Source organism: Balaenoptera physalus, assembly GCF_965194825.1.
Source record: "Balaenoptera physalus genome assembly, chromosome: 7".
NCBI lineage: Eukaryota > Metazoa > Chordata > Mammalia > Artiodactyla > Balaenopteridae > Balaenoptera > Balaenoptera physalus.
Window position 1 is genome coordinate 11,050,436 of NC_138886.1, and position 20,704 is coordinate 11,071,139.

The 20,704-nt window shown below is 56.4% G+C and overlaps 1 protein-coding gene across 3 annotated transcripts in view; it reads right to left on the reverse strand.

Annotated features, from left to right (window-relative positions):
• NEK6 (NIMA related kinase 6) overlaps positions 1-20,704 on the reverse strand; it is an 84,064-nt gene that overhangs the window by 20,966 nt on the left and 42,394 nt on the right. For all 3 annotated transcript variants that reach the window (XM_082467824.1, XM_082467822.1, XM_082467823.1), the window contains exons 3-7: positions 11,393-11,533; positions 9,824-9,886; positions 6,935-7,045; positions 2,405-2,513; positions 1,250-1,357 (exon numbers count right to left, since the gene is read on the reverse strand). In XM_082467824.1, coding sequence (XP_082323950.1) covers positions 1,250-1,357; positions 2,405-2,513; positions 6,935-7,045; positions 9,824-9,886; positions 11,393-11,533 — 532 coding nt within the window. The remainder of the gene's footprint in view (positions 1-1,249; positions 1,358-2,404; positions 2,514-6,934; positions 7,046-9,823; positions 9,887-11,392; positions 11,534-20,704) is intronic.

Here is a 20,704-nt window from a genome sequence, read left to right on the forward strand (position 1 = left end):
GTTTCCACCAGGAAAGTGTGTCTTCCAGAAAGCACCTCCGCCGTCACCAGAAGACGCTGTGTGTCTCCCGGCATGCCGCAGGCTCTTGGGGACGGGGAGACACGAGACGCACTGGCTGGGCCGTGGACTGCAGGGCAGATGAGTGGAGAACAGAGTGGTTTTCAAGGGGCCAGGCCTGTGGACGCGGCAGCGCACGGAGAGGGAAGCCTCAGGCACCATCCTCTCAAACGCCACCCCAAAGAGCCAGGAATCGCTCAGGGAAAGGGGAGATGCCCCTACACCCCTCCCCATCATGAAACGTTCCCCCATGGCCCTGGTCATAGCACACAGGGGACCCTACTTCTGTGTTCCACTGGGGACTTTGCTGGTTTCTAATTAAATGTCATTCTAATTAAATGTAAAATTCTCCATGCGTCCAAGTTTTGTATTCACTCACGTATCCGGATTCCAAAGCTGGGCAGTGCTTAACGTGACCCAAAACACACATGTGATCTCCAAGTCTCCTCCGGCATCCGGCCCTCAGCGCTCCCGCACTCCTGGGATGGTGCCTGCCCACTGAGCTTAGCATTCAAGGCCCCGCCCGCCTTCCTTGCCACCCAAGGTCCCTCAGCCCTGATACCTCATCCCTTCCCCCATGCCCCGCCAGCTCCTGTTCACTCCCCACAGCTCAGCTAGAAAGTCACCTCTACCGGGTGAGCACCTGGCCCCCACAGCTTTGAAACTGCCTATTTAAAAGCCAAAAACTGGAACAGCCCAAACGTCCGCCAGCAGGAGGAACAGCCCGCGTGGGTGAATTAAGTGTTGAGAACTCATGGGTTGGCGGGTCCTTGAACATCCTTTCATTCTGACCTAACGGAAGAACCACGACGCACCAGCTGCTAAGGAGGCCGGGCCAGGGGTCCTCTGGGGTCAGATGGGGACGAGGGTTTCAAAACAACCACACACACACACTCACACACGATGGGATACCACGCAGCAACGAGAAAGACGGAATGGCTGCCGGTGCGACCACAGAGCCACATCTCCCCACCCCCTAAAGCGTGAGTGCGTGAGGATGCAGGGGAGCCCCACCCTGGGCTCCTCGGGGCCTTGTTTACTCCCCTCTGGTCACTGTTCTGAAGAAGAATGTCTGGGGTTCAATAAGGCATTTTGCTGCACTAACTAACCAAAGGCACCATGGGGACAGGGTCCGCACCTCCCCATGTCATCCAGGACCCTGCGGGTGGTTGGGTGTGGATGGGCCCCTTACCTAGGGAGTGGGCTGCGGTGGTCTCAGAGCTGAAGAAGCGGCCCAGGCCAAGGTCACCGAGCTTCACGATGCCCGTGGCTGTGATGAACACGTTGGCAGGCTTGATGTCTGCAGGGGAAGGACAGGGGTTGGTGTGGGATCAGAGGTGGGGATGGCTGGGGAGGGGCAGGACAGTGGAGGAGGCCTGGGGGTGGGTGGAGGGGAGGGCCCTTCAGGTGATGGGGGCTCAGCCGCCAGTCCCACTCCCTCAGGGCGAGGCCCCAGCCCTGCCTCTGCCCAGCTGTGGACCTTGAGAAACGTAGCCTCAATTTCCTCATCTGTGAAATGGGTCTAACTTCACTACGTCACAGGGCTGCTGTGAGGTCTAGGAGGGGAGGGATTTTTGCGTTCTTGTTTCCTCTTTTACAGCTAGAGCAGGCACTCAGAAAATTTGTGTAACAGATGAAGGAGGCGCTCAGGGAGGTAACCTGTGCTGTTCCCCAGTGACTAGGGCAGTGCCTCGCATACAGCAGACACTGATAAATGCAGGTGGAATGAATGTATGGAGGAATCAGTGAAGTCATCTACGTGACTCCTTCCAGCAGGCTCCTTCCTCACAGTTCAGGATGATGTCAACTTTCAGAAACACTTACCTCCTCTGCCCAGCCAACTCCTACTAAGACTTCAAAGCCCATATTAAAGTTCCCTTTTCCAGGATGCTTTCCTTGCCCTCCCAGGCAGAGCTGGTGGCAATACTGGAACTGGCCATGACTGAGTCACCTCCCTCCCAGTCTCTCCACCCAACCCTTGCTGCGGCCCCCTCTGTGCTGGCTCCGGGCTGGTGTTGGGGGCTGGAGATTATGTGCCGAGCATGGTCCCTGTCCTTGGGGTCCATGTAACTACACGGTATTTGGTTGTCCCACCATGGGGGGCCCCTGACACGGGCAAGAGCCACGAGGCACGGGTGTACATTCGAGTCTGGGGCCTCACACGCCCATTCTCTGACCCCATAAGGACAGGCGAGATGCTGGACACCCACTGGATGGGGAATACAAAGTGGTCCAACTTCCACATGGCTGTCCCTTGAGGAGCCCGGAGCCGAGGGGAAAACTGCGTCCTGGGGTCCAGCCTCCCGGCTGGCTCTGGGCCCCGAGGCCCCGGCGGGCCGGCACGTACCTCGGTGCATCACCCGGCGGGAGTGCATGTGTTCCACGGCGCTGCACAGCTGCACAAAGTACTTCCACACTGTCCTCTCGGGAATGAGCCGCTTCTGCTTCTTGAAATACTGCGGTGGGGGAGACAGACACATGGACAGGCCTGGGTGATGGGCCGAGAGGGAGGGCAGCTGTAGGGTACTGGCCCCGTCCTATCCCCAGCGGTCATCTGTCCGCCGCCAGCACCAGCATCGGGCTCCCTGAGGGCAGGGCAGACCTTGCCCAAAGCGGATGTCCTAGACGGCTTTGCTGAAGGAATGCCTGGACCACATTTTTTTTTTTTTTTTAATATTTATTTATTTAGGCTGTGCCGGGTCTTAGTTGTGGCACACAGGATCTTCGTTGCGGCATGCGTGTGGGATCTAGTTTCCCGACCAAGGATTGAACCTGGGCCCCCTGCATTGGGAGCGCGGAGTCTTACCCACTGGACCACCAGGGAAGTCCCCCCGGACCACATTTTAAAGGCTACTCTCGATCACCCTTTCCCTGGAATCTCCTGGACACGCATCCATCTCCTCCCACTGCCTGACAGGGAGTTCCCTGCAGGAGTGACTGGTGTGGACTCTCTGCCCTGGCCCTGGTCTGGCCCAGGATGGGGGCACCCAAGACATGCTTGGTGGTTAAATCACAGCTCCCCTCCTTGGAGCCAGCAAACCTCAGCATACATAACCATTAACAAGCATGCCAAGAACCTCAAGGAAGTGGGCTTGACATTCTCAAATGGACCCCCTCAGTTTCAAAAGGCAAAACCTACTTTGTTGCCTGGAAAATCATACTTAATGCTCCAGAAAAAAACAAACCAAAATACCAAAAGCCACCCAGGCTGCACTGAGGGAGCTGTAAGTAACCAAAGGTCCTGGAAGAAGTAAACTGGGAACATGCCCTCGTCCACTGTTCAGATCAGCATCCCTCTGGGGGATCTCCTGTGAGCCAGGACTGTGTGGGTTGGGGGGCACGGCTCACACACCGGTAACTTGAAACCAGGTTTTTGTTCACTTCAGAGCAACCTTCTTTTTCCAAAGCAGCCATGGGGGAAGCCTTGGCCCCTTTGTCAGGGCAGCCAAGCTGGCACAGGGAAGACGGGGACCCAGGACACACTCCCAGCCTGGGATGGGGCATGGGGTAGAAGGCGTGACCCGAGCTAACCTCTGCTAGGCACATGCCACATTCAGTGTCTGTGCTGGGCCCCACACAGGGATGACTGCACCCATCTCACAGATGAGGAAACTGAGGGCCACATGGGAGCCAGTAAGGGGCAGAGTCACAACAGCTCAACCCCAGGCCTCCCACTGAGGAAACCCAAGTTCTTAACCCACTTCTAAAGACACCAGTAACCACCTGATGAAGGATCAAGGTCAGAGAGGTTCAAGAACTTGCCAAGGGTCACCCAGCAGGGGCGGCAGAGCTGGGATTGGATGTGGGCACCTCCAACATTGGGACAGTCACAGCGGGAAGCCCCTGGCCTGGCACTACAACCCCAAGAGGCTCTTCAAGGCTCCATTCTGGGAGGAGGCCTCGTGTGTGATCTGCCCCAGGCTCCTGGCACGGACCCCCCAGCACAGGACCCCCATCCCTCCTGGGCCATCCCAGACCGCTGCGGTGGGCCGGGCTGGGGTGTTATTTATGCCATGATGTTAGCTAATCCTCATTAGAGCATTTAAGTGGGGACGTGCACGGCTGTGAGCGGTGACTTTCTAAATGTCACGTCCTATTGGTGTGTGTGACATTTAGCAGGAAGGCGCAGAGTCTCTGGTGGGTTCTGGGGTGGCAGCAGCTCCCGGCTTCACCATCCATCGTAAATAATGCCGGCACCATGGCCCTGGTAGTGTTGCTTGGCCCCTGAGGCTGGGGGCCCTAGGGACTCAGGGTCTGCTGGCCAGTGGCCTCCCAGGCCAGACCTTGGTATGGCCCCAGACTGAGCCCTGGCAAGGCCCCTGTTCCCCTCAAAACCCAGAGGCGGCTAGAGAGTGGGAAAGGCCAGATAAACTGAGCTGCTACCAGGCCCCAGGCACTGTGCTGGGTGCATTACAGAGAAACTGAGGCACCGGGACCCATCCAAGGTCATCCAGCAGGTGTATCTGACTCTGGGCCCAGGGTCTTTCTACTGCCTTGCCCTGCCTGTCCCGCCTGCTGGGGACAGCACCCAGCCAGGCTCTGCAGGTGAAGGGCCACAGCAGGGGGAACAGGCTCAGGGAGGGGCAGGGAAGGGTGAGGGGTCCCGTGACTGAGAGAGGGGAGGTGCCAGGCCAGGTGAGGAGGAGGGTTCCCGGGCCAGGAGGGCCTGAGGCGCCCGGAAGCAGGGCCACTGCCCCAGAAACCCAGGGGGTGAGTGACTGACTTGAACCCTGAGCCAGGGTTGGCCCCAGGGAAGCCAGGGAAGGGGCACGTGGTGAAGGGAAGGCACCACCCCAGGCCAGGCACAAAAGGCGCTGGACACCCATGTGCCTCCCTGCTGTCTCTCCCGGCTGGAAGGAGCTTGCATCCGGGTCCTGCAGTTCCCACACGGCCGTCCCCTGTGAGGCCCCCGGGACAGGGGTGGAAACTGAGGTTCAGGGAGGGGAGGGATTTGTAATTTGCCCGGCACCCCCTACCCCACTGTCTGACTCCAGCCCCACTCCATGGACTGAGAGGCTGTGAGGGGGTCTGGGGTCCACTGGGGCTGACAGGGTGCAGCACCCTCACCACAGGCCATATTCCAGGGTCTTTCCTCCCGCTGTTCTCCCCCCAGCCCCGCCCCTCCCTCCACTGGGCATCCAGTCATTCTTCCAGAACACAAAGCTGATCACGTTTACTCTGCACCATGAGTCTCAGGAAGCTTCTTGCTGACCTCGGGGCAAGGTTCCAAATCCTAAGCCTGCACATGAGGCCCTGGTTGGTCCGACCACCCTCTGCCTCACGCTCTCCACTCCTCCCCTTGCCCAGTGCTCTCCTGGAGCAAAGTACTTTGTGGACCCCTGGGTTTCCATCCTTTGGGGCTCTGGCACAAGCTGTTCTGCCTCTGGGCTGCGGGTATCCTCTCATGGGTCTCTGCTCATGTGTCACCTCCTCCAGGAAGCCTTCCCTGGCTCCCACAGACCCTGAACTTGGCTTGTTCATGGCAGCTCGTGACTGCTCGTTCACAGCCCTGCCCTCCCATTAGAAGGTGAGCTCCCTGAGGGCACTGCCCCGCCAGCAGCACCCCTAGGTCTCAGCATGGGGGCGGGCACACGGTGGGTGCTGGATGCATGCGTGTTCTGTGAGAGAATGACACAGGAAGGAGAAACAAAGTGGGGAGGGGGTGGGGGGGGAGAGGAAGAAGTAAGACGTGATATAGCACATCTGTTTCCACCAGGGATCTGTGTGGAGATTAACATCCCTGCAAATGCATTAATATGTCAACGAAAATATAAAAACAGGTGATAACAGCTCAAGTAATGCCGCTTCCCAGAGACGCCCGTATTCCTAGGAGCCAAATTTCAGAAGAGCAGGCGCCGAGCAATTAACTGCTCAATCCCCAGTGCCTGGTGGGAAAGGCAGAGAATCCATGTCTGGCCCCGTTTGCAAGTGTGGCTGAGAGCAGGGCTGGGGCTTGAGCGTGGCCCAGCCTGGCTCACGGACAGGGAGGCGACGCAACCCCAGGACAGCGGCCTGTGGATGAGGGTCAAGCCAGCCGGGGAGTGAGAACCTTGAGCAAGGAGCAATGAGTGAAGCTGAGAGCTCAGGCCCGGGGGTCCCATTTAGAGGCTGTGCTGCCTCAAGCAGGTTACTAAACCTCTCTGAGCTTTGCTATCTAAGGACAGTGTGGACTTGGTGAGTGATGCATGTGCTCAGCACGGCTGTGGCCCACAGTAGTGCCCCCCATCAGTGGAGCCGTGATGGTCCCCGAGTCCAGACTCAGGCAGACCTGGTCCTGGGCCCAAGGAGGTGGGGCAAGGGGGGCGGGGCAGTTTGGGGACTGCTTGTGGGACTTGGCAAGTTGCCCAACCTCCCCGAGACCCCCAGCCTCAGCCATTATATGGGAAGGAAGATGCCTCTCCAGGGCTGGAGGGGCCTCAGGAAGGTCACCTGCGGGATGACGTCCACTGGAGGGCCCTAGGCCAGGAAGTAGAGACTTGGGCCAGAGGTACCGGTCTGTCCCCACGTGCGGGATCCTCAGGCAAGTCTTTCAGCCTCTCTGGGCTGTTTTCCCTTCTATAAAATGAGCCAGTTGGACCCACAAGACACTTTCCCAGATTCCATGAGCTGGGGTCCGACCTACATGGGGTTCTGTCCCCAACCCTCTGCAAGGCAGAAGTGGCCCACGAGCCACTGCCCATAGCTGGCCTTCTCCCAGCAAGTGGGGATGGGGCCCGAGGGGGGCCGCCGCTGAGGCCTGTGAGCATTGGCAAGCGGGGCTGAGTGTCCCCGAGTGGCCACCTCTGCCTGAGGCCAGGGCAGTGAGGAACTCGGCCCGAGGAGGGGCCAGCTGACCCGGGCAGCCCCCAGACCCGGCCCTCCCACCAGGCACCCTCACCTTGATCATCTGCGAGAGGTCGCCCGCGTCTGCCAGCTCCAGCACAATGTTCAGCTCGTTGTCCTCAATGAACGAGTCCAAATACTTGATGATGTTTGGATGGTTCAGTTGCTGTCCGAAGAGAGAAAAAGAGGGAGCAGGGAGCCACTGAGAGACGGTACAGCTGGAGAGGTGGGGTATCTGGGGGGAAAGGCCTGCGCTTGGGAGTCAGGCAGACCTGGGTGACACTGGGAAAGCCATGTTGCATCCCGGGCCTCAGTTTCCTCCTCTGTAGAATGAACATAATGTTTTGGAGAGAAGTTGTGAAGATCACAGGGGCTGATACCCTTGAAATGTCTAACATGGTGACTGCACAGAGCTAAGACTCACTAGACACTTGTGGAAATGACCCTCCTCTTCCTCCTTTCCCTCCTCCTCCTCATCACCACCCAGGCCCCTCTAGGGTAGGGCCAGGCCCCCACTGCTCCGTCGCTGCACTCCGTAGAGCACTTAGAAGTGTCCGTCTCCTTCCTTCTTCCTTCCCACTTCCTCAATTTCTGACCCACTCTTTGTGAAATCTTGAAAAAAAAATCATTCCTGGTGTGAGAGCTGCCCTGAGTGCGGTGCTCGGTGCCAGAGCCCTGACTCTGGTCTGACCACCATCGCCCGTGTGTTCTCCAGACAGGACAGCACCCCACTGACTGCAAGTCAGCCCCTGCCTGGCTATCAGGAGACCCTGGCAACTGCTTATAACTGAAACTGTTTACACCAAAATGATTCCAGGATCTGGGGAAGGCAGAGGGGACTCAAATATTCTGCTACGGTATGGTCGCCTGTCCACAGGGGCTCCCGTACAGAGGCCACTTGAAAGCACATTTTCCCAAAGGCCCAGAAGGTTGCTGGGCGAGGGACGTGCATCTATGCTGCATGCCGCCCTGCACCCAGTCTTGGATTCTGAAATGAGGGGAACGTCGGCAGACATCACACAGCCACACATCCGCCTCTTGTTCTCTCCCTAAGCCAGCCCTGGAGGCTCCTACAGGGCTCGCCTTCCTGCCCCGTGCCTGGCAGCCTCTCACTGGTCCTGGCATGAACAGTATGAACGATGTCGCCCGGTGGCCCCTCCGAGAACCGTGTTTCCCTCTGTTTTGTAGGAAACACCTCGTGCCCTGGCACATCCTGTTGACTTCCACGGGCAGGCCGGGGAGGTGGGTCAAGTTCCGGAAAGGGGCTGGCCTTGGGGCAGAGGTTATAACCATGGCAACGAGGGCTGCCTCTGACCAGACGCTACACTGAGTCCTTCCAACGCATCTTCTCACTAATTCCACCAACACCTCTGAAGACACAGCACTGCTGTCACCACCCCCTTTGACAAATGAGGAAACTGAGGCCCCAAGCGGTCAGCAGCCTGCCCACAGCCCCACAGCTAGTGAGCAAGGGGTGGGTCTGCCTCCGAAGCCCACGGCCGACCGCACTTGGCGGCACTGCAGCCTGGGGGAGGGTCAGAACGCCCTCCCCCAGGCAGGCCGGGTTCACACCACCGGGGGCGGCCTCACCAAAGGGGCTGTGGTCACACACTTCTGCGCCCAGGAACCGAACAGGCTGGCTCAGTGTGCACACGCGTACAGTTCCTCACTCGTGTGAGTAGTACACATGTTCTTGGCCGTAAGTGGGGAGACAGGGGTGGGTGATCATGACAGCCGTTCCGCAGGGCTGGGTAATCAGTTCCCAGCATCACAACCAGGTCCCAAAGCTGACCATTTCGTAAAACTTTAAAAATGTTATTTGAAGGGTATTTTTGGACCTGTGATAGCTACAGGCCTCCCGCCTCCAGCCTTGCCCCCGGGACCCATCGTGGCCAGGGGCCACCCCAGCGAGCGCTCACAACTCCCATCTGGTCACGGCCCCTTGCTCGCAGCCACTACACGGCCCCCCTCTTGTTCCCATGTTCAAGTCTCACATCCTGAGTGTGGCATTCAAGGCCACTACATTCTGCCCCCCGCTTCCACACTGAATCCTAAGCCTGGGGATTAGGGCGGGATCCCCAGGAGAGAGCAGCCCTTAGACCAGGCTTGGTCTAGTCCAGAAAGTTCTGTTATCTCTGACTCTCAGGAGGCCAGTGGGGAAGCCAGCGGGGAGGGGGAAAGGAACGACTACAGACACCACACACCACCATCCCTCGCCTTAGATGGGCCCCTGCACATCTGTCCTTCACACGACCCTGTCCTGTCAGCCCAGCTCTGGTTGAACCAAGGACTTCCGCCCACAGAGGAGCGGGCACACCAGCTACCCCCTGGGGAGACCCATCCCCAGCTGTGCCTCCTCCTTGTGGGAGACCTGGCAAGAGCCCAACAGGCTGACAACTCTGGGGCCCTGGGCCCCTCCAGCAGCCAGAACCCAGGGCCATGTGCTTGGCTGTTAATTCTACCCAGTGCCCCAGGCTGGCTTTGCTGAGTCTCCCCAACAGAGAGCATCTCCTGGTGGGAGCAAGAGGATGGGAGGGAAGAAAAGAGAACACACTGTGGCTGAACATTCAAACGTGCGTGTCACCACGTGGAAATACAAGAATACGAGGCTGAGAGGAAAGACAGGATGAGACAGAGAGGGAGACAGAGACAGACAAACTGAAGTTCAACCCAACGCCCACCCTCGCTCCTTCCCCAGTAGCCTGGTCCACGGGCCGCCACATCCAGGATCCACGTGGGACAAGGACAGCCAGTCTGGGGGCAGCATGAGGACTGGGCAGAGGTGAGGCGGGGTCCCGGCCAGGCCACAAGAAAACAAACAAGCTGCTGTCCCCCCACCAGGTATGTCGTTTCTGAATCTAACGGGCTGAGGGCTGTGGTGGACGTGATGCGGCCCAGACTGGCCCAAGGAAGTGAGGGACCCCGCTCGGCCCAGGGCTCTCACCTTCAGGAGGCCGATCTCCTTGACACAGTCCTGCCGGGCCTTGGCGTCCATCATCTCAAATATCTTGGGTGAGAGGAAACAGAGAAAGAGTGGTTAAAACCCAGCACCCCTGGAGGGGGCACGAGGCCCAAGACCCCAGTCCGGGTTCTCCCACCTCCTCGCCGAGGGAACCCTGTAAGGACAACTGTTCGGATTACTGGGTGCCCACCACGTGCCAGGTGCTGTGCTGACCAATTTCCACCAAATCATCACGGCAACTCCCATGAGGCAGGAGTTACTGTCGCCAACTTACAGAGGAGGAGACTGAGGTCCAGAGAAGTCCAGTGACTTGCTGAGGTCATGCACTGGTAAGTAGCAGGAAACATGCTTGGAGCCTCAGTCTTCACGTCTGTAAATGGGGCCAACAGCCTGACCTCACAGGACAGTCGTGTGGACCGAGTAAGAAGAGGGGGCACAGCATGCACCCCCTGACCCCCAGCCCCCCCAGTGTTCACTGTGTGGGTCCTCCCAGCATCTTCTAACTTACAGGAACAAACAGGAGGGCAACGCTGCAGCAGCCCCACCACAGAACCTATCCTGGCACTAAAAACCAACACTAAGAGAACCCAGGTAAGCCCTTCCTTGGCAGACAAAGAGCAGAACACAGGCCTTTTCTGAACTGAGGAGCCCGTCTCTCCTCCGGCCATCAGAGGCCTCACGTGCAGCTCACAGATCAACAAGGAGGCAATCACGCTGGCCGGCTCCAGGTGGGGGGTCTTCGTCTTGTCTCCCCACCTCGTGACTGTGTCTGAGCTACCTTCTCTCTCCTGGGCCTCCTCTGCCCAGGCTGTTAATCTCATTCTTTAAGGTAAATGAGCAAATAGAGGGACCCTGGAAGCTCTGCTGGAGGATTCGAGACTGTTTCCTGCAGCAATGCAGCGTTCAGACGGGCTCAGTGGCTCTCATGGAAAAGCTTCCTGCCTGGGCTTTGCTGCCTAAAGCCCATCTGTCCGACCCCACTCCTCTGTTCAGGAGGAGCTCAGAGGTTGGGCAGGGCACTCAAGCCCAGAGCTGACCACAGAGCGTCAGTGGCCGCAGATCTGAGTCTCAGCTCCCTCCGTCCCTGGTGAGTTATCCACATGTCTGCAGTTTTCCTCCTCTGGGAGGGTGATAATCCCTACCCACAGGGCTGCTGCCGAAGTTCTGTGAGCGCCAGCACGATCCAGTATACAGCAGGTGCTCAGCACATGCTCACTCTCCTTTTCCTTTACGGCTTACAGTGAGCTTCCGCAAAGACAAGTCGCCCTGATTCTCCCACAGCCCGTGAGTGAGGTGGGTACTAGTTTCCCTCGTTTACAGAGGAAGGGGGAGGGGGAGGGGGAGGGGAAGGGGAAGGGAAGGGGGAGGGGGAGGGGAAGGGGGAGGGGGAGGGGAAGGGGGAGGGGGAGGGGAGGGGGAGAGGGAGGGAGAGAGGGAGAGGGAGGGAGAGAGGGAAGGGAAGGGAAGAGACGGGACTAGACCAGAGCTACAATGTTCGGACACAAGCCACTCCTGTCATGTGGTCTTGACCCCATGGGGCTGTTGGCTCACCTGCACCTTCTTCAGAGCCACTGTCTTCCTGTCCAGCAGGCAGGTGGCCTTGTACACCTCGCTGAACTGCCCTCGGCCGATCTTCTTCTCGATCTGGAAGTCAGCCAGCGAGCAGCGAAAAGACAGGGCGTTCGGGTGCCTCTGGAGGGGGAGGGACAGAGGGCATCGGTGACCAGCCAGGCAGAGTGGAGGGCCAGGAGCCGTGGGGGTGCGGGAGGCTGCTGCCCCTTCCTGAGCCCCAGCAGTGCCCCTACAAGGTGAAGGAGGGACCCTGGTTGCCAACCCCACTATCAGAGCCCCCCTCGCCCCCAGCGCTCTCCACACCAGCTCCATTTGACGCCAAGGACCCCACTCTGCAGATGTGATCTCTTCCACAGCATTTATCACCATCCCTCAGTATGTGATCACTTTTTCCTTTGCTCATTTCTGTCTCCGCCCCCTGAAGGCTGGCTCTGTGGGCCAGCGCCTTGCCTGCCTTTGTCACTCCTGAATCCTTTCTGTCCCAGTGGAGCCGGCCGGCAGAGTAGGTGCAATAAATGTCTAAGGAAGCAACTCACCGAAGTCACACAACCACGGGGAGGCCCTGTGGGCCCTCCATGTGCAACCTCAACCCTAACCCTGCAAGTCATCCTAAAAGCGGCAACTTCCCTTCCTGTGGTAGCCAGTGCCATCACAGAGACGAGAACACGAAGGTTAAACTTGCAGCCTGACACTCGGAGCCCATTTTTTGGATACACTGCCTCCTTTATGGCAACGTGAAGAATCTGGAGACTCCGTGATGACTCTCGAGGGGCCAGCATTGAAAGCCATGATTAAGCTGTAGGACCTGCCCAGGGGTGGAGCCAACAGGTGAGGCAGCAGTGGCCAGGTACCTCCCCCCGCCGACACACACACAAACACACCAGCAAAGGTACTCTCAGGAAGAGGAGAGGAGGGGGCGCCAACGCTGGGCCTTGGGAGGGGGATGGGGGAGAGAATGCCCCATGTCAGCCTGGCGGGATGCGCCCTCCCTCCTGCTACTCTCAGGCGGGGGATCACTGACACTGGGGACCCTCCCCAGCTGGATGGTGGCATGAAGAAAGGGTCTCTGTTGTTGCCAGATGACTTCCATATAGTAGGTGTGCAGAAATGTGTGTAGGATTCAGTCTGGGGAGCAGGGGTGGGGCAAGGAACCCTGAAAGCCTCACTGCAGCAAGAATAAGCCGCTGAATTTTCTGAAGTGAAAAATGTCTCTTCCAGACTTGGGCCAGATCATCTGAGAGTGTGGAAGATCAAGTATTTCACTGGGCTGTGTTCTGGAATTCTCCCTACTAGGAATGCCAACAATAGACCAGGAGGCCCTGGAAGAGCCTTGGGAACCCTGACAGTGGAGCCAATCAGCCTGGGTCGCTGGCTGGTGACCTTGGCGGTTACACAAGCCACCCTGTGCCTCGGTTTCCCGTCTATGAGATCGCTGAGCCCTGCACACAGTAGATGCTTAGTGGTTGCAGCCATGTTACTGGCAGGCATGGGCAGGGCAGGAGTGAGGAAGCCGGGGGGGCCCCGAGCAGCTACCCACCACCTCTGCACCTGCCGAGGCCCAGCCGTGGACCAAGGAGACCCTAAGGGGCACCCTCTTGCCAGGAGTGAGAAATGGAACTCAGCCTCGCAGCCCGCAATCCCGCTGCCTCCTTCCCTCAGCAAGATGACAGCTGGGCCCACCCCGACTCTGAAGTCTCCAGGACTTCAGAGATTTGAAGATGCTCCATCCGGGGACCCGAGCGGGAGGGAGGGCTGGCGGAGGAAGAAGACGATGCTCTTACCCAGCACCTGCTGGTCTCTGTCAGGTAAGTTCTTTAGTCACAGCAACTGACCTACCTATACACTGCGTGTCCACCTAAGATGAGCAAGCATGCATTTACTGAGCACAGACTACGTGCCAGGCACCGTGCAGAATGCTTCCCAGGACCCTGTGAGCGGACATCATCGCAATCTCCATTTCAGGAAACCGAGCGCAGGCTCGGAGGGGAGGCTCCAGACCCCACCATGAGTAACGGCGGGGATTTGAACCCGGGGCTGGGTACCCCAGAGCCTTTACCCTTCACCTATACCCTTCACCCTGTGCTGTGTGGCCTCCCAACTCAGATGCCACTTCTGCATTTCCTCTGAGACCCTATGACTAGCCAGGCCTACACTTCCTGCTTCAGCCACCTGAGTCCCACCCATCCCCCCACCATGGGCCTCACCAAGTGGGCCCCTGTCTTAGTCCCCTTTCTGCCCCTTGAACTAAGGCTCTGACCCACTTGAAGCGAGTGCTCAGGGCATGTTTGTCAAATGACACAATGAAATGCACCCAAAACAGCCTGGTGCAGAAGGGACTCTGTGACCCAGCCACTGTCACTTCTATGGGTGCAGCTGAAATCACACACCCTAGAAAAAGGCAGCTTTCTTGGCACTTGGAGGGATCACACGTGGTCATGAAAATAACGACGACAAGCTTTCGTGTATTAGGCACCTACTATGCGTCCGTTGCTGTACTAGATGCTTAGACAGGTCTCAGGACTAAAGTCTCCTAACGGCCTTGTAAAACAAGACTTATTAATCCCACTTCATGAATAAGGACACTGAGGCACAGGCAGTGGGGAGCTGGGACTTGAACTCCCTGACGATAGAGACCCAGCTGCGCTGCCAGGTGACATGGGGCAGTGAAGAGTCTGGGGGATGTGCTCACTACAGATCCTGGCTCTGCCAACATGGGGCTGCTTCCCTCCATGGCGAGTGGTCACAGACCCCAGTGCTCTCCACCCACCCCAAGGATGTTCCCCAGAGGCCACGCGGCCCAGCTCCACAGCCACTGGAAGCTCCCAGAGGATGCGGGCGACTTCCCAGCCACCATCGCTAAGGCTCCCTCGCACATCTGCATACGCGATGACCCAGATTTGCATTTCCTGTCACAGCCCATTCGACCTAATTAGAGGAAAGCTCTGAGGAGGGGGCAGGTTTCCCCGGCAGCAGCACAGCGGTGAGGGGGCTCAGGGGCCTCCGCTGCCCTTACAGGGGTTAGGACCGGGCCCTGTCCCCAGAGGGGCCTCTGCTCAGGTGGGGGTCATCGCGGGACACAGGACTCCTGGGCGCAGCTGCCTGAGCCAGCCGAGTCCTGACCCCGATTTAACTCAGGGGCTCGGAGTAGAGAAAAGTTGAACTGAGCTCTTGCCCCCAAAGGCCAGGCCTCTCCCAGCTGCCACCCACCTCCTGGGGGGGCCCTGGCAAGTTCCACTCTTGCTCCTGCATCAGAGACAGGTCATCCATGATGGGGGATGTTAGAAACACCAGCCCAGGATTTCCTGGAGGATTCCAGGAGAAGAGGGTCTGGGGAGCTCTAAACTGCTGGGCAAACACGGGGCTGGCCCCGAACAACTCCCATGATGGCGGCTCCAACACATCCTCCTGACGGCCTTTCTGAAAATGGCTCATGTAATGCTTACTGTTCCCTGTTACGTCTGGGACCCCATGCTGCCTCCCGGGGAAAATAAACACAATCCCTGGGCCCAGGCTGGCAGAGATGTGACTGCCACTCTGGCTCTGTCAGTTGAGACACTAACGCTGGGGCCTGGAGGCCTGGGTTCAAGTCCTGGCTCTGCCACTTCCCGGTGAGCCCTCTGGGCTTCGGTTTCCTCATGTGTCCAACTGAGATAAACAGCGCCCCCTCCAGAGGGTTGTTGGGGGTTAAATAAGTTAAAGAGTGAACACTTAGAAGAGGGCCCAGCACTCAGGAAATGCTGCGTGTTTGTTGTTATTATCATGTTTATTGTTATTATTACTATTGGGTTGGCATTGTAGAATGTCTGGAGGATGGCAGCACCTATTTCCCAGGGGCTGGGGGTGAGCTGAGGCAGGGTGTGCCCGGCCTGGCGGGAGCCTGGCCCAGGGACCAAGCACAGGGAGTTGTCAGCTGTCATTATCATCACCCCCGTGCCCACCCCACCAAGGGTCTGCGCTGGGCATATTTCTAGCCCCAGGCTCTTTAGCTATAAAAACTAAAATGAATGTTTCTTCTTCTTCTTTTTTTTTTTGGCCGCGCCGCGTGGCCTGTGGGATCTTAGTTCCCTGACCAGGGATCGAACCCAGGCCACAGCAGTGAGAGCGTGGGGTCCCAGCCACTGGACCACCGGGGAATTCCCTGAAATGAATTTTAAAATACAAGAATAAGATCAACGACATCCCATTTCCTTAACACCCCTGATGCTGGGTACCATGCTGGATGTTTAAAGTACACCATCTCACTTAGGTCTCCCCAGCCCCATTTCACGTATGAGGAAACTGAGGCTCAGAGAGGTCATTTACCCAACATCCTCTGGCTACAGGAAAGTGGTGAGGTGGATGTACCTGCAGCTTCTGACTTCACCGACCTCGTGCCAGTCACCCAGGGCCTTTGCTAGACAACAGGCTCGCCTCCCTTTCTAGGCTGTGCTGTGGGCGCCAGAGGCCATTTCTGACCTACTCATCCCCCTTCCCCAGAGTGGGAGCCCCTTAGTTCTCCCGAAAAGGTAGAAGAGATGGGGTGGAGGGGCAGGGAGGAGGTGGCAGTAGGCCTGGGGAGGACTCACGATCTCAGAGAGGAGGAGCCTCTGGGAGCAACTCCCTGGGCAGCGGGAGGAATCTGGTGGGATCAGGAGTCGAGGACACGGCCGAGGTCCTGAGTCACCTCCAGCCCCAATCCCACCCTCCCAAGAAATGGGAGGACACGACCAGACATACAGCAGGGGAAGGGAGTGTCTTGGACCACCCCAGGACACCCTCACCCCAGAAAGCTCGGAGAGACCCAGCTCTCTTCCCCAAGTCAGATCAAATTAGGCCACAAATGCCCCCCACCCTGCGCTAATTTGAGTTTAAAATGTTTGAACCACAATAAGCCTCAGCCATCGACAAATCCTTTTTTTTTTCCCAAACAGGAGCATAAAATTACATGTTAAAAGAATAAAAATGCATTCGCCCAATTAATTTTCTGAAATCTCATTAAAAAATTTAGCCTGACTAAGTCAGACTTCTGACCTGAATTTTAATCATCTTTACACTGGATGGGTCTTTTTTCCCTGATACTTGCAATGCATCATTAATTTTAAGGCAACCGTTTCTATGATTTTAAAAAGCACGCTTCATCAGAATGACATTTCCTGTAAACGAGTTTCACCTTTAAAGACATCTGACATCGTGTGCAGGGAACTTCTCAGGGATGCGGTACATGTGTGTATAGCAATGCGCTTTAAATCTGTGCAGCACGAAAGAAGGGTGCGACTTACAAAGACTCCATATTGTCAGACTCTTTACGAGGCCAGCCCCACTCAGCTCTTCACAATCTGGCTAATTCTGTCCCCTAAGCCAGTCTCCCCTCCTGCAGCCCTCGTGGCAAGAAAATGCTCTGCGGGGCCACAGGGCCTGGATCTACCCCTGGCTCTGGGCTCTGCCCCTCAACAGCAAGAAGGACAAGTTACCACTCATCTTGGTTTCCTCCCCTGCAAAATGGAGTTCTGAATAAGGTCTCCTTCTCTTGAGTTGGTAAGAGGATGAAATGAGGTAACTGCCAGGCATCGTAATGTAGTGACTGTCTCAGCTTGGAAGTCTGTCTACACTCAGCTTTGCGCCATCGGTTCATGGGAGCGGTGAGCAAGACGCCCGAACATGGGAGACGCCTGATGACAAGACCTAAGGTCATCTCAGTTGTGGTGGCTCCCCCAGGACGAGCCTCACTAACCAAGCTCAGAGAAAGCTGAGTTTAAACACACGGATGAGAGAATCTGGAACCACCTCCAACGACTAACAAGCAAAGACTTGAAGGGAAACAAACCATAAAGAGCGTCGGCCCCCCTGCCAGCAGGCTGGCCACGTCCTCTACCTCCCTCTCCCGAATCCCTTCAGTTACCAAGGGCAGTTGGTTTTTCCCCTGGAAGTCTCTGGAGTCTTCCCTCCCTGTGTTGGGCCCATTTAAGGCCAAAGCATCATGTGACCTCCTATTTTCACCTAACTTGTGCCTCGGGCCCCAGCTACCAGTGACCTAAAACCCAAACCCCTTGTCAATTTAAACCCCAAATGGGCTCCCTATTTGCTACAGATTCAATTCCAAATGACAGTGTGGATTCCAGGCCTTTCATAAACACCAGCCATTACCTCTTCTAAGCACAGGTATTTAAATACTTATCCAACCTGACTGGTTGTGCACCTTCAGGTCTGGCTCCTTCCTCTTCCTGGAACATCCTCCTCTCCCTGTTTTGCCCCAAACTCCTGATCATTTGTCAGCCCACGTGTCATCTTCTTTCTAGAGAGAGCTTTCCTTGTCAACCCTGATGCCCCGGGCAGAACAAGCCACCCCATTCTCTGGGCTCCCCCTGCATCGGTCCATCCCTCCCTGGGAGCCTCACCTCTGCACCATCTTTATTTACTTATGTGTAGGGCTCACCGGCAGACCCAAGGCAGAAACGAGACAAGCACTTGCTGAATTTACAACACTTAAGCAAACACTTCTTGAATCTTAATGGCCGTTAATATTTGGTCATTAAATCTTATCTAACTATCATCATTGTTTTGGGAAGATTTTCATGAAGATTTTGGTGCAGTGCAGAACTAATGACAGCTGTCCCCATCCCCTGCAAAGTTATGCACATTCCTCTGTCTCTGAACAGTGCCGAATATAACTGAACTTGGCACGTCCCAAGCAGGTTTGCAAAGACTTTCCAGATGGAAGACACATTAGCCAGGGCTTTCTCAGACAAGAACACCTTTCTCCTTCTTGGAAATTCATGTGTTTCTTAGTGGGTCAGCTGAGCCCTGCGTTTCTTTCCTGATGAAAATGCTCTGAAGCAAATTGGTAAAATCATAAACCATGCGGGCATTTTAAGCTCTTTTTCTCAACTCCACTCATTCATTCATTCATTAGAAACCTCAATAAAAGCAAGCATGTTCAGCTTTCCCAAGTATATATGAATTTCACACATGATTCAACCCAGTTCAGCAAACATATTTTCATAGGCTGACAGCACCCAGAGCTAGAAAGTTCCTTGAAATGAACAAACCACTAGCCTTGGACACAGAGGTTAACAAAAGCCAGAGTTTGAGTGTGCGCTAAATTGTTCTTTCTACACTGGGGTTATTTCCAGCCCTGGGCTCTTTAGCTGTGAAAACCAAAATGATTTTTAAAATATAAGAATAAGATCAATGACATACCATTTCCTTAACACCCACAATGCTAGGTACCATGTTGGGTGTTTAAAATATACCATCTCACTTTCTTCATGGCCCCATTTTACAGGAGAGGAAACTGAGGCTCAGAGAGGTCATTTACCCAATGTCACCTGGCTGGTGAGGGATGGAATTGGGAACCAAACTCAGCCTGGTCCAGAGCACAGCATTTTGCCATCATGCAGCCTGGCTCTTTTCTCTCAGGGTGATTTCAGGGAAACAGCAGTGCCTCCTGCCATAAAGGAAAATGCCTGTGCCGTCACTTTGAGGTGTTTCTATGTCCTGAAAACAGGCAAGATTCCAGCCGTGATCTCTCCCCAGACAGTGTTTAAATACCAGCGCTCTATGAGACGAGGAGAGAGAAAGCGCCTGACTGTTTTCATTCCAGCCCCGACCTGCAGCAGCCCCAGCGTCAATGCGGCTGTGCCCCAGTTCTGCAGACCCAGCCAGATGCTGGCGAACCAGGGGCATCTTTCCCGCCAGCCGCTAGCCAACGCTGAGTAATCGTATCTAATTACACTTAACTATGTCATTACCCACTCCAACATGTGCAAGGAGACACCCGGAAGGTGCCACCGCCACGGCAGCCCACCACCTCCTCGCCTTGTTTGTGACATAATTATGGGACTCTCTGCTCTGCCAAATGAGGCTGTAATTAACCCTAATTGCTCAAAATGCAACTGGCTAATTCTGGGAGATTAATCAAGGGGGACTCAATTGTTAGTGAATGACTTAATATGACAAATTGCTACATTACCCGAGGAGGCCCCACTGCCCCCAGCCATCGGGGAGGTGTCCTGGTGGACCCTGGACCAGCAGTGTCTATGGGCTTCCCAGCTTTCTCCCCAAATTCCACCTAGGAAATGGGCCCCTGCATCCCAGCCAGTAACTGGAATGGGGAGGATGAAGAGCATAGATGCCTTTGGACCCCCTGTGCGTGTGTGCGCACATACACAGTTTCTCCTACTTAACATGTCACCTCTGTGTGAATCTATAGATGTGCCCCTCCCCTTGGGCTGATGCAGCGTCACACCAGGAAGCACAGTTTGATGAGAGCTCAGACGCGGGAGAAGGATTTCAGACTCACCTGCCTCCTTGGCCAGGCACCTTTGGGCAGTGTAGAACCTGTACAACTGTACATGGCAACCCTGCCCAAGCAGGTCAAACACCAGTCCACCTGAAGTCCTCCAACAGGACTAGGCAGTTAGAAGCTGTGACAATCCTTCCATGGCTCAGGAAGGTGGCTGACTCTGAGTCTCCTCCTGACTTAGGCCTCACAGGTCTGGGACACAAGCCAACCCTGGACAATTACTTTTCATCATTCCAGGCTGTCCACAGGATGCTACAGCACCTGGCCCTGTCCAATCTGCCCAGCCAAGCTCTCTGTCCCCTCCAGTTCTTTGCAAGCCACTTCCTCCAGGAGGCCTCTCTGGTCCCCTAGTTCAGACCACATTCCTTGTTGGAGTTCCACTGACCCCCAGTTTCTTCTGCTTTCTTTCTTGTCTTTCTGTCCTGTGAGGCTGTGTGCTCCCTAAGAGCAGACCTGGGTCTGTTCACACACGGCGGTGTCCTGGGTGGTGCACTCCATGAGTCTGCAGTTCATGAACTTGGCAGGCGAAGCCCCACCCCAGAGGCTTCTGTCTAGGAAGGGAGGCAGACCCAGGAGCCAGTGCCCCAGCGGATGCGATCACGGCCATGACCTAGTGCCTGTGCGCAGATGTGGAGACAGCACAGAGCAGGGAGTGCCGTGGAACAAGAAGGCTCCCCAGAAGCAGCGGCATTTGGACTGAGGCCTGGAGGTGTCAAGGAGGGCACCCCAGGCCCAGGGAATGGCATGTGCAAAGGCATGGGGTGTGCAAGCAGCTCACAACCCCAGAAGCCACTTTCCGAAAAGCTGCCAAAGGCTGCCTGGCTCTCTGAGAGGGTGGGGCCGGTGTAAGGAAACCAGCGTCCCCGAAGCTCTGCGGGTCCTAGACAAAGAGGCTAAAGAGGGCCAGAACGCAGCTGAGACCAGAAAGGAGGCAGACCAGCTCAGAGCCAGGAAGCACTTTCCGACCCCAAGCGCACCCCATCCACTCGCCTGCGCCCCTCACTCTCCTC